The sequence below is a fragment of the Dendrobium catenatum genome, unplaced genomic scaffold, assembly GCF_001605985.2.
Source record: "Dendrobium catenatum unplaced genomic scaffold, ASM160598v2 original_scaffold_125794, whole genome shotgun sequence".
Taxonomy (NCBI): Eukaryota; Viridiplantae; Streptophyta; class Magnoliopsida; order Asparagales; family Orchidaceae; genus Dendrobium; species Dendrobium catenatum.
In genome coordinates, this window is record NW_021444229.1 from 579,339 (window position 1) to 594,010 (window position 14,672).

Sequence of the window (14,672 nt, forward strand, 5' to 3'; positions counted from 1 at the left end):
GGATCGGGTTTTCGGGTCGGGTCCAATATTGACAGGTCTAGTTGGGGAACTTCAGGAGTTAGTGTTTCAGTACTACTGATGGTTGACTAGGGGGTCATCAAGAAAGAAAGTATGCAGAACGAAGAATTGAGGAAGATCATGGAAGATTTGATGAAAGATAATAGCATCCATTCTAGGTACTATCTTGAGGGGGAGAGGTTGTTGCATCATGGGAGGTTTGTGATGCCACGAACTTCCGTACACATTTCACACTTATTACAAGAGTTCCACGGTAGTGCAGTTAGGGGTCATTCATAAGTACAGGCCATTCGAGATACTATCTTGAGGGGGAGAGGTTGTTGCATCATGGGAGGTTTGTGATGCCACGAACTTCCGTACACATTTCACACTTATTACAAGAGTTCCACGGTAGTGCAGTTAGGGGTCATTCATAAGTACAGAAGACATAGGAGGCTGGCATTGGAGCTTTACTAGAAGGGGATGTATAAGATGTTGAGGAGATTGTGACAAAGTGTAAAGTGTGACAGAGAAATAAATATATGACAATGGCTCCAGGAGGATTACTACAATCCTTGGCACTTCCAAACAGAATATGGGAGGAAGTTTCCATGGAATTCATCGATGGCCTACCACACTCAGAGGGATTCACAGTCATTTTGGTCATGGTGGACCGACTTAGTTAGTATGCACATTTTATCCTCCTACGACATCTATACGCCATAGTATCAGTGGCAGCAACATTTATCAGGGAAGTGGTTAGATTACATTAGATTCCTGAATCAATTGTGTTTGATCGAGACAAAGTTCCTCAGCCAATTTTTTTGGAACTTTTCAGGTTGCAGGGCACTGTTCTCAAGCGAAGCACCGCCTACCACCCACAAACAGATGGTAAACAGAGGTGGTGAACCGTAGTTTGAAAACATATTTGAGGTGTTTTTCTTCTGAAACATCATGGATGTGGGCAAAAAATGATTACCATGGGTCGAGTATTGGTACCATAATTCATACCATTATACGTCCCAGATGACTCCTTTTAAGGTGTTGTATAAAAAAGACCCCTCATACTTAGTGCATTTTGGGAGAGGAAACACAACAGTCTCTTTAGTTGAACAATAATTAAAGGAGATAGACCAGGTGTTGGAGGAGTTAAAGAAACATCTGTGGAGGTCACAACAAATCATGAAGAAGCGGGCAGATACACATAGGAGAGACATACATTATGAAGTGAGAGAGAAAGTGTTCTTGAAGCTATGGCCATATAGGCAGAAATCAGTTGCTAACAGAAGGAACAAGAAATTGGCTCCGAGGTACTTCGGTCCCTATGAGGTGGTGGACAAGATCGGAGTAATGGCATATCGATTGAAGTTTACCCACAATGGCCACCATACACCTAGTTTTCCATGTGTCGCAGCTGATGAGAGCTCTAGGGGAGCATGCAGTTAGTGCAGAGTTGTCAACTACACTAACAAAGGAGTTGGAAGTGATCTTAGAACCATTGGCATTAAGAGGGGTCAGAGTGGATAAAAAGGGGAACAAGGAAGGGCTTATCAGATGGAAAGACATTCTTGAGTTTGAGGCCACTTGGGAACCATACGATAGAGTGAGGCTCCAGTTTCATTCTTTTCACCTTAAGGAAAAGGCGAGTCTTTGGGAGGGGAGTAATGTTACAATGCCGCCCAGGAGGTGATGGTTGAACCGGTCCAACAGGGACCGGTTCACTTTTATAGCCGGCGACCCAAGCTTGGGCGGAACCAAGGGTGGGGTGCCGGGGGGGGTTGCCCTAGTGGGGCCCATTAATTAAATAGTGTTTAGGAGGTAAAATTTGAATGGAGGTCTGCTTTAGGGATTTTATAAGCTTTCTTTGGCTTTAATTAGTCTTGTGGAAGCTAGGATTTGAGTATCTTGAGATTTGTTGGATTTTGAGATCTAGGATTTGTTTTGTGTGGGCTCAAAGCTTTGCTAGATATTTAGAGAGTATTTCTTCCTCTCGAATTGAAGAAATTTGCATCTTGCTTTATTTTTCTTATTCATGGATTGAATCAAAGTATTTCCCTTGTGTTTCTTCTCCAATCTACTAAATTTCTAGCATGGTTCTTGCTGATTTCTCCTTGAAATCAGCCCTATTTCTCTCTGTTTTTGCCAATTCTTGCTAGGTTTGCTTGCGAACTCAAGTACTTCCTATCAGAAATCTCATAAAAGTTGGACTAGCTTAGATAGATGTCTGATTATCTTATATACTAACGTTGAAAATTACACAAAATAAGGATTGGTAAATGGAAACCGATGCTTCCATAAAAAGTCAACTACGTGACAAAAGCATATATAAATTGAACACACATTGTGCTAGAAACATGTTGTTGCTATCAAAACACACGGCAAATCAAATGTGATCTTTCAATTGGACTAATTGAATTAGTATACAATATCAAATATGAAACCCTTTTCTACACCAAAAAATAAATATATTCTTGAAAATACCAACAAAGCACATCAAAAGCAGTACAACTTGGACACTTTCTAAGATGAGAATAGAAGTGAACTCTCTTATAAGCGGAGGTCATTCCTTGAAAATTATATAAGAGATATAAGCCCTTAGAGGAAAACTAAGGAGTTTAATACCAACAAGGAAGCTTCTCTCCTCCTGATTTGGGTACATAGGCAACAACATTTTAATTGTACACATTTGATATCAATAAAAAATTCATTCTATCCTCTCATCCTTCTTTTTCTATTCCAACCCATCTCGAACTATTCGAATACACTATTTTGAACCTCTACTCAATTTCTTATGTCGATCGTTTCATCCTTAAAAAAATGACAATAATAGCATGTTTTTCATACAAGCGCCTAAATAAACCAAAGAGAAACATAAGAATTAATATGTACTCCTTTATTACATCATTCATTTAAAATGTGTGCATTATACCCTTGGAAACAAGATTTTTAAAACCGAACCAGATTGGCCGATTCAACAGGTTGAACGATGAACCGACCGATTCAGTCTCTTAACATAACTGGATTTGTTCAAAACCGGACATGATAGCATTGAACTAGTGGTCGAACCGTCCGACCAATAAACTAACAATGGTTTTGAAAAATAGACCGACTTATTTAAAAAAAAAACGCTCGTTTGAGATCTGACGATCTCGATTCATGATTTAACATATTAACCTAACCCTAATTTCTTATTCCATGTCTATTCCATCGACCCCAACCCCGACCCCGACTCCATTCTTATTTGCTCCAATTCTGAAGGTCACTGCTCTTCACTGTTCAACGGCCACTGAAGCTTCTCGCTAGCCCAGATATTCATCTTGTCAGCCCATGCTGCTCTTCCCTCCTCACTCAACAATCATCCATTGAATTTTTTTATGTAAGGATTATTCAAACAATTATTTTTTAACTTTGTGTATTTTTGAGTATTTCTTCTCAAATTTGTTTAATAATGTTCTTTTTTTTGTCATTTGAGCGTGCAATCTTTGGTTATTTTGTTTATGGTATAGTTTTGAGAAATCCTAGTTTGAAATTAGAACATTTTTTTAGGATATCTCCTTCAAGTTTGTGTGATAATGTTTTTTTTTTAACTCACATCCTTTGTATATCGAAGTATGGAACTCCTTATATGTACTTTGCTTCTTCCTCATTAGCTGGTGTTTGTTTCCTCGAGAGCTTGAAGTGTTATCCCAATGATTAAAATTGGTTTAGCATTATTCACCCCAAACCTACTAAACATATTTGCCAAATAGTCCATTGGAGAAAGGAATAACAAATTCTTATCCATGCTCCCAAATTATCAATTCCCATATTCTTTTAGTTGATCCTAGATTTTTTATTTCAAATTAGATCTCAATTGAAATTTTAAAGCTTCAATCTGGATATATCTCCACAACCTATAACCACATCATCTACTTACAACAAGTAGATCATATCATGGGTTTCAAGCTCTTAAAAATACAAAACTATCACGAAAGTTTCTACTATCATCACAACCAGTCATGAAATCGTCAAATTGATGATATCACTTCATTATCTACAGCACTATTTAAGGATTGTTTTAAGAAGGCAAACATGATCTCTCCCTTCTTTAGAATCAAAACTTTCAGGCTATCCCATAGAGATATTCTCATATAAAAATCTTGTCTTAAAGTCCAATAGCACCAATTCAAGATTTTCTTGTGAAACTAGATATAGGAGGATATGGATTGAACTATGTTTGAGTCTCATTATTCAATCGGTAATTTTTTTTATTTCAAGGGAATTCATTAATGCACGTGCACCTATAATTAGATATATAACTTAATTTTGTTGAATTTTGACTCTTATAACTCTCCCGAGCTTCATAGTTATTTTTTTGTTTAATTTTTTGCCACATTTTTTATGTGATTGCATCACTACTATTATGTAAATTATATAATATTTTAAAAAAAGTAATATTTGTCATCTAGTTCAACCTTGGTGGAACCATCGAACTGTAAACCTCTCCTTCTGATTTCTTGTCTGGTTTGATTTTTCACAACCTTGCTTACAACTCAAAAAAAAGATTTTAAGGAGTGTTAACAATACTCATGATTGATGAAGCTTGATGGGATGCTTATAATGAATGACTAATAAGACAAATTGGTGCATATTTGAGATACGAACTACAATGGGTTCATTTGTAGGATTGCTTATTTATGTGTTAGGTGGTTAGTATAATTCATATAAATGAACAACTTCTTTTAGATGTTCTTACTGCACTTTCTGTATCAACATTAGTATATCCAAGCTTTATGCCACCTTATATCCCAAAGATATTACCAATTAGTGAGCCAATAACTAATAGGATCCACGGTCTGAAGTGAACCTCTCATTCTTCTAGTTCATTGTCCAGCTCAATTTTCACAAGCTTGCTTAGAACCATGAACATTGAGAAGATTATGAATGCAGATGATGAACTGCAGTAATCAGAAAGAGAAAAAACAGAGGAGAAGAAGAACAGGTTTTACTATAGCAGATTGTGTTCCTTTATGTATTATATCATGAAGCTGGATACATATATACAGAAATGTAGTGAGGAGACAAAATATGCCAAAACAGTTGGGCAACAGACTGCATTGCAGAGAATAATGAAAGTGGATGGGCGGCTGTAGTAGGTGGTCCTTACGGTAGTGGACGAAGTGGCTGAGTGTGCTAACAGCCCCCCTCAAGTTGAGTATCCAAATATTGGATGGTCAATTTGTGTCGCAGGAGTTTGAATCGGGATGCAGGAAGTGATTTTGTTAAAATGTCAGCCAGCTGATCAACGGAACTTATATCAAGAATAGCAACTGTAGCAGAGCTAATATGTTCACTGATGAAGTGGTAGTCCAGCTTGATGTGTTTGGTCCAGGCATGAAAAACGAGCAATTGCAGAAGTATTGTCGCAGTAAATGGACGTCGGAGCAGATTGAATTGCCTGAAATTCATGAAGAAGACGACGTAGCCACAGGACATCAGAAGTGGCTGTGGAAAGAGCGCAATATTTTGCCTCCGTAGAAGACTTGGCAACTGTAGCTTGCTTCTTAACATGTCATGAAATGAGATTGGGACCAAGAAATGAGCAAAAACCTGTGACAGATTTGCGGTCTAATATGTTTGCAGCCCAGTCGGCATCAACAAATGTGCGAAGCTGCAAATCACCTGGTTGAAAATGAATGCCAAAATGTAATGTTCCCTTAATATAACGAAGGAGCCGTTTGAGGGACTGAAAATGTTGATTGGTGGCATATGTGATTTGCAGCAAAGGCTATATCAGGCCTTGTAAAAGTTAGATACATGAGAGATCCAGCCAGTTTGCGATAAAATGTGGGATTGGAATACGGCTGATCGGCATCGGAGCTGGAAGGTGACTTGAGAGCCATATGTGTTGATACAGGGCGGCAGTTTGTGAAACCAGATGAGTCAAGTAAATTATCTACATATTGAGATTGGTGGAGAAACAGTCCATGTGTGGTCTTTTAAACTTGAATACCAAGAAATGTAGAGATGAAGCCAAGTTCTTTAAGTGAAAATTTTGATTGCAATTTCACTAAAAGACATTGTATAATAGTAGAATCATTTCCTGTAAGAAGCAAATCATCAACATAGATGAGAAGATACAAAGAGATATGAGCTCGATGGTAGATAAGTAGCGACGGGTCGGATTTGCTGATGGTAAAACCGAAAGCTTTAAGAGAGGTGGTGAGTTTGTTGAACCACTGCCCTGGCGCCTGTTTGAGTCCGTATAAGGACTTATGTAATTTGCAGACATAATGAGGAAATTGTTCATCGACAAAGCCTTTTGGTTGCTTCATATAAACCGTGACCGGTAAGTCTCCATGTAAAAAGGCATTAGAAATATCGAACTGCAGAACTTGCCAGCCGCGGTTGATGGCAATGATAAGAAGAGTGCAAACAGTCGACATCTTAGCAACTGGGCTAAAGGTCTCTTTGTAATTTATCTCATATTCTTGTGCAAAGCCCTGAGCTACCAATCGAGCTTTGTAGTTAGATACTTGGCCATCGGGATGAAATTTGGTTTTAAAAATCCACCTGCATCCTAGGACAGGAATGTTGAGTGGTGGTGGAGTTAAGGACCAAGTGGATTGTTTTTGTAGAGCTATGAATTCTTTGGTCATGGCAGTGCGCCATTGTGGAATTTTACTAGCTTGATTGTATGTAGTGGGAGTTGGAAGAGAATGTGTGGTAGCAGATAAATTAAAAATGACTTTGGGTTTAAGATGGCTTGTCTTAAAACGTGTTTGCATTTGATGAAGAGGAGGATGCAACGGTGGAGAGTGTGATTGTAGAGGAACAGAAACGGAAGTAGTGGAAATGCTAGGAGTGGAGAATGGTAAGATGGGAGAAGTTGAAGCTCTGGTGGGAGAAAGTGATTGTGGAGAAGAGGGTTTAGTTGAGGGTGCAGAGGATGCCAAGACAGGAGAAATAGTGGAGGTTGGAATAAGCATAAGAGGAGGAGAATGAATAGGTGTGTTGGTGATTGGTGCTGAAGAAGGGGTATGGTAGGGAAAATGGTTTTCATGAAATACAACATGTCTAGAAATGTGTATCTTGTGAGTTTGAAGATTATAGCAATGATAACCTTTTTGTGAGGGAGAGTAGCCAAGAAAAAGACAATCTTGTGAGCGAGGTTGAAGCTTATTTGTGGCGAGTGGTCGAAGCCATAGATAGAACATACAACCAAAGGTTCGTAGATGATCATATTGTGGTAGTTTTCCATGAAGAAGCTGATAGAGAATGTGAAGGTTGCATGCTTTGGTGGGAAGATGGTTAATGAGATAGTTGGCCGTGAGTAAGGCTTTAGCCCAAAATTGATTTGGAAGATTTGCAGCATGAAGTACAGTTCGTGTAATGTCCAAAAGATGACGATTCTTTAGCTCGGCTATACCATTTTGCTCGGGTGTGTAAGGACAAGTTTGTTGATGAGTGATGCCATTGGATAAAATATAATTAATGAAGTTATGACTTGTGAATTCTCCTCCTCCATCGGAGCCAAGAATTTTGATTTTGGTATTGAAAAGGTTATTTATTAAGGTATTGTAATGAGTAAATTTAGAGAGAGTTTGATCTTTTGAATGCATTAAATAGATCCAGCAAAATCAAGAGTGGGCATCTATAAATGTAACAAAATAACGATATCCATTGATAGAGGAGACTGGAGAAGGTCCCCAAACGTCTGTATGAACTACAAAAAAGGAGTAGAAACAGTTGTAGTGCTAGAAATAAACAGTAACTTGTGGCTTTTACCCATATTACAAGAACGACATAAAGAAGAACTAGGAGGAATACATATAGAAGGAACTAATTTAGCTAAGATTTGCATAATACGATGATGGGGATGACCAAGACGAGCGTGCCAAGGTGATTTGCTTGTGTCCGTAGTGGAGTGGAGAGCAACTGGAGCTTTGTTGAACGTGAAAAACAAGATAGAGTAGAGACCATTACGAGTTCGACCACAAAGAAGGATTTGGTGGTCCACTAGATCCTGAATGATAAAGTCGTGAGCATCGAATGAAATCGAACAATTATTATTCGAGGTTAGTTTGTGAATAGATAGAAGATTATGTGACAAAGCCGGAACATGAAGAATATTTTGGAGATAAAGCTTACAAGGTGTGTTTGGGAGAGGTAGAAGTCCTTGGCCTTGGTGTTGAATTGGCAACGAGCTTCCATTTGCTATAGACACTGAGTCTGAGCCAGCATACACAGTCGGATGCTGAAGAATTTGAGAATCAGCAGTAAGATGGCTTGTTTCTCCAGAATCAAGTATCCATTCAGCTGTAGAATTGCTTTGATGCTGAGAAAGTAGAGCACGGTTTGGCTCAGATGAAGGAGATGAGAAACGATACCAGCATGTAACTGCTGTGTGGCCGTGCTTGGCACAAATCTAGCAAGTGGGACGAGCATTTGGAATTACAGTCTGAGGACGTGCGGCAGTATTCTGCTGTCGAGAGCTTGGTCCTCTGCCTCTAGAATTTGAAGAGCTACTTCGGCCTCTATTAAATCTTCCGGCTGGAATAAAATGTTGTGTTCTCAGAAGCAAGAGGAGTATCTTTCTGAAGTTCATTTTGGATGTTTATCTCTTCACTGCATAAGAGTGAATAGAGAGTGTCTAGGCTAATAGGAAGCTGAGATGTGCGGATTGAGCTTTTAAATGGGTTATATGGGGCCGGTAGGCCGTTGAGAATATACATCACAATGTCTTCAGAGTCAACACGAGATCCTGAAGCGACAATATTGTCAACAAGAGTCTTGACTTGATCAAGGTATTTAGTCATTGTAAAATCTGACATTTGAATGTTGTGTAACTCATTTTTGAGTTGGATCACTTGAGACATGTTGGTCGGCTGAAGTCTGTTTGCTAGAGTGATCCATATCTCGTGTGCAGTCGAAAGGTGAAGAACATATGGAAGAACTGAAGGAGAAATGGTTGAGAACAGTGCGGATACCATATTTTTTATCAATAAGATGCCACAGTTTATATTCAGGATCAGTTGATGATTCGCTCGGGCAGACTTGCCGTCCCGTGAGATATCCGTTGAACCCATTTGCCGCAAAAAGTTTGTGAATCTGTAAGCTTCATATTGCATAGTTCTCATTTGAGTGTTGCAAACTGACTATGGATTTTAGATTGGACATTAGAAATTTCAGAGGAGCTGGAATCATGAACTCTGCCATTGAAGCAGACAGGGAGGATACAGGAGGAGCAGCTGAAGAGGTGACTGGAGGATGAGCAACTAAAGAAAAAGAGTCTTGGTTTGCCATATTTACTGTAGGCAATGAACCTCAAGCTCTGATACCATGAGAAGATTATGAATGCAGATGATGAACTGCAGTAATCAGAAAGAGAAAAAGCAGAGGAGAAGAAGAACAAGTTTTACTATAGCAGATTGTGTTCCTTGATGTATTATATCATGAAGCTGAATATATATATATATATATAAGTGTAGTGAGGAGACAAAATATGCCAAAACAGTTGGGCGACATACTGCATTGCAGAGAATAATAAAAGTGGACGGGCGGCTGTAGCAGGTGGTCCTCACGGTAGTGGACGAAGTGGCTGAGTGTGCTAACAAACATCTCTTTCTTCTGGTTCATTGTCTGGTCTGATTTTCACAACCTTGCTTAGAAGTCTAAATAAGATTTTAAGGAGTGTTAACAATGCTCATGATCGATGAAGCTTGGATGCTTAAGGAATGACTAGTAAGGCAAATTGGTGCATCTTTGAGATATGAACTACAGGGGTTCATTTGTAGGATTGCTTATTTATGTGTTAGTCAGTTAGTTAGTTCATACAAATGAACAACTTCCTTTAGATGTTCTTATTGCACTTCCTGTATCAACATTAGTATATCAAAGCTTTATGCCACCTCATATCCCAAAGATATTACCAATTAGTGGGCCAATAACCAATAGGATCCATGGTCTAAAGTACCCTAACCTATTCTGATCCAACCTACCAAACACTAGTAAAGCAATCAACTGAACCATCCCAAGGGGCAAAAGAAAAAATTGATCCTCAATTAATAAACAAAATTCAATTCGTCAGAGAAATTCCAAACAATTGTAATCCAAGAATCAAAGTCAGAAGAAGCAAATTTTGAAGATGACAAGTCAGAGAAGATTCCATATCGGAAACCAAGGAACATCCATTTGACAAATTCTCAGGATGAACTTTAGCTTCTATGGAATATGCAAATTAGTTGTTTTTTTAAACATTAGCATCCATAATTTTTGTTAAATTTGTCACTCGTTACTTGAGCAAAGGCATATATATCCTTTGCGTATATTACTTCTTTTAACTCAAGTAGGATTTAGCAAATCTTGTAAATCCAAGCTTGGAAAATCTTGTGAGTATAAAGATACAGATTGGGAACAAAACAACTATTGAAATGCTTGGGATTAACTCCTACAATTTCATCTCATGATAAGAACAAGTATTATAGTTCCATGACTAATAATGTGCCCAAAAATGCAACACAATCTTGCGTAAATTCTTCTATTATTCAATATGGAAATGACAATCACTGTATAAAAAACTATTGTAAAATCTTATTTGACTTATGAATATTATAGATCTCGACAAATGCTATTTCAGATTTATACAGTAAAACACCATTGAATTTGAGCATAATAATCAATAGTTCTTCTCATGTCACATCATTTTACAATCTAGCTGTTAGTGTTTTCACAAGACACGCAATATTACGAAATATAAGTCACGATAAGCAGAATAGACTCTAAATGCTAGGTCATTCCACAGGTCTATTATCACCAACCTACCAACCGACCAAACAGAAAACACAAAATCTGGTAATAACGTGACAAAAAATAAACACACTAAGTGCAATAAAAGTAGTGCAATAGCTCGATCGACCAAAAGAGCTGAAATAAAGAACAAGTAAAGGGGGGCTCACAGTGCTCCGACGCCGTTCGGCGGCGATAGCGAAGCCAAAGGCTGTGAGGCTAAGAACCACCACCAGTATGTGGACGAGCGTCGAGCTCTTCCCCTCTCCCATTGCTCACTTCTCCAAGCTTCGCCTCTCTCCTCTCCCACACTCTAAAGCAAAACCGCACACAATGAGAAAGGGAGTAGTAAAGTGTTCAAGGAAAGCGGAATATAGCTCGCTTTGCCTGAGCTGGGCAGCTTTTCGAAAGAAGCGCTCTAAATAACCCAATGCATTCCACTTATTTACTACAATGCCACCGACCAGCTGTATTTATCTGAAAAAGGTGTCTGCCTCATGATATGCTCGTTAAGCATTCGTATTGTTTTAATAGTAATTTCGGAACTGCATTAGGCGGAATTTTAAAAATCTGCTCATTATAAAATTAAATATAAAGATTTTTTTTTTTATAATTTTGAGATCAAACAAAAAGGTTTCCTGCCTGGCAATTTGTCCCTCTTAGGGGAAGAAGTAGGCAGCCAAGTGGTGATTTTATTTATTTATTTAAGAGACTAACTATTCAGTGAGATTAGGGGTGTAAATTTGTGGGTTGGCTTGAGCTCGACTTGATAAATGGCTAATGAGCCGAGCTCGATGAGCTATTGAATCAAGTTTGGGCCAACTTTGACTTGACTCGTTAACTCGCTAGCTGACTCGTTTAAATAATAAATATAAAAATACACTTAAAATATATTAGCATTTTGAATTTTAAATACAAAATTATTAATAATATTTGAAACTTATATCACATTTTCTTATATTAAGTGATTTATTGTTATGTTTATTCTACTTTCCTAATTTATCAGAATAATTACTTGAATTATAATTAGTTTATCGCTTTCATGAGCCAGCTTTTGAGCCAACTCGAACTCGTTTTAATTATGCTCTAACTCAAGTCATGGGTGACTCAAACTCCACTTGACTCTTTCGCACCCCTAGGTGGGACTTCTCAACACCCCCATTCAAGATAAATTATTACTTGCGGAGTCTGGACGTAGTTCAACATCCAGACTCCAATTAAATCATGACACAGATTGTATATGTGAATTCTTAATATATATTTTTTAACACTCGTGACACAATGACCCACCTCATACCTGCTAATAATTTTGAAAAATGCCTTCACCATCCCGTTCAATTTTAGAGTTTAAGGTTGGCATTCATTTTTAAGGAAAAAAAAACCCATGAAAACTCCCCAATATTTAAAATCTTAGTGGAATAAAATGTTTAATACCCAGCTCATACCCGTTCAATTTTTAACAACTAATGAAGATGAATACTAGTTTGGAGGACGTTGCATTCTTTAAGGAGATGACATGCTCACAGGACGCGAATGCTGAAAGCAGTATGAAAATGTCCACGAAGACTTGAATATAATAAAACTATAACCAATAATAAAGAGTTTACAGAATAATAAAGAGATTGCAAGGTTGGATGAAATAAAAATTAATTTAATTGGAGGTGCTGTAGATTTTAACTTCTTATAAGTAAATTTTAAACTCGTCCCAAGTTTTAATGTGTTTCCTGTAAATATATTGTTTTTAGAGTTATGATATATTCTTAAATTATTTACATATTGAATACTGAGAATAGACATACTTTTGTACAACTATATAAAACTTTATGTAAAATGATAATTTTGGAAGTTCAGGAATTCTCATTTGCACAAATTTTATGACATGCTAATTATGTGGTTTCTTTATTCTCAATGTTTTGTTTAATTTGTACATAGGATGCTCAAGGGTTTATGTTTTATTTTTCTTATTTTTAATGATTTTTGCACTTGTACATACCATGTATATAACTGTACGCAAATCGCATAATTTGCAATGTTTTCAAAACCGGTTCGGACCATCCAATTTGACCGGTTCAACCATGAACCAGTCCGGCGGACGGTCTGGTTAGTTGAAATAATCGGCTAGACTTAGAACTGGGGAAAAACTGGTCAAGAACCCGGTTGAACCGGGAAATCGTCGAACCGGACAATTTTAGAAGAACCGAAAGGTTCTTAAAATCACAAATCTAAACCATTTATCTGTGATAAAACGTCGTATGGACATTGTGTTGTTCAGTATTACACTATTACCCGCTCGTCTGCCCTAAGATATATATGCCATGCGCGACTCCTCTAGTCCTCTATCGATTCATCCACAAGAAGAAACATAAGGCCTCCTCTAACCTCCCAGCCGCCGGCGCACAACTAACCTCACCTGCTTCGACAACCTGCTTTAAGTCATCTTTGATCGTTGACCCGTCGAGCTCGGACTAGCCAAATCCTGACTCAGGTTCTTTAACTTATCTATTTTTGAGTAATTATTTTCACATTTATGTTTGCATTCCTTCTCCTAATCTTAAATTAATTTTTTTATTGGATGATTATGTATAATATATGTTCTTCTCAAAGATGATCATCATAAAATTTTATCTTAGTAGAATCGAGATGAAGAATTTTATATATATCTCAAGAGTAAAAAATAAATAGAAAATGCAGGACATGTGAGAGCTTATCATGCAAACTTCTGCAGTTCATTCAGTTTAGTTAGTCAATGCTTAAATTTTTCCTCCATAGTTCTCTTTCTTAAAAGATAGGAAATCTGATTCAAATCTCTTTGGAGTAAATGTTAAGCCATGCATTGAAATTTCTATGTAGATTTTATTAGAGAAAGAGAGCATAAATAGAATGTCCAAATGACGACTTGTGTTTTTTTTTATTATTATGTTTGGTAAATTTATGAGATCATGCAAGTCATAATTTTTTTTAACAATTGTAAATAACATGTTTGGTAAATTTATGAGATCAACAAGTCATATTGTTTGCTTGGATCTTGAACATAGAAGCCTCCTTGTTTTTCTTGTCAGAAATCCATGGATTTAGCTCCTTCTCATTTAGATTTTTTGCAGCTACTGAACATACTTTCTATGATTTTATTCATGCTTATTCTAAATGCAAAACGTATAAGTGGAGTAGTGGGTTTCAATGAGGTTGTAGAGTTCATGCTCTAATAAGATGAATCTTGATAATTATTATTTTTGACATAGTTATTAAAGTAAAATTAGGCTTTAGTTAAAATTCATTTGTTTAAAAAAAATTTGTCCTGGTGTTTATTAGGTTAATAAAAAAATCTCATCCAAGACAATCACTTGAGAATATGAGAACTTCATAAAATTCACTTAGATTCATATTTTTTTTAAGTTTGTCATCTATTTTCATTTAAATACATTTTTCTGTGAACTTCATAAAAGTGTAATGATTGTATTAATTTACTTTAGTTGATCATATGAGAAGGGATGCACTTGGAACTCATAGTGCATCTTTCAGTTGTAGTGTACATGAGAAAGTGGACATTACGTGGAATCATTTCATTGAGATTAAAAGAGCTAATGGGAAGAGACAATTCAAATGTTTGCATTATGGTATTGCATATAAGGGAGGAGGAATAAATAGAATGAAATAACATCTAGCAGGAATTAAGGAGAATATAAATGCTTGCAAGAAGGTTCCACAAGATATTCGATATCAAATGCATGAGAACTTGAAGGAGATCACAAAAAGAAGACAACAAGCACAGGTGGAGTTGGACAGTACACCATTAACTATAGATGATGAAGTAGATAAATGAAGAGATTCTTCTTCTCTACCTAAATCACAATCCTCTGAAGCACATTTAGTAGAACTTGCTAAAGGGAAAAGAAAGCTTGCTAAGATTG

At 37.1% G+C, this 14,672-nt stretch overlaps 1 protein-coding gene across 2 annotated transcripts in view; it reads right to left on the reverse strand.

Moving 5' to 3' along the window:
* The window catches only part of LOC110100595, a 27,930-nt gene extending 16,795 nt beyond the window's left edge, over positions 1-11,135 (reverse strand). The window contains exon 1 of one of the 2 annotated variants that reach the window (XM_028692141.1): positions 10,935-11,135. In XM_028692141.1, the coding sequence (XP_028547974.1) occupies positions 10,935-11,036 (102 nt within the window). In that variant the 5' untranslated portion in view covers positions 11,037-11,135. The remainder of the gene's footprint in view (positions 1-10,934) is intronic. The other variant, XM_020828165.2, reaches the window with a different exon arrangement.
* Positions 11,136-14,672: the final 3,537 nt, after the last annotated feature.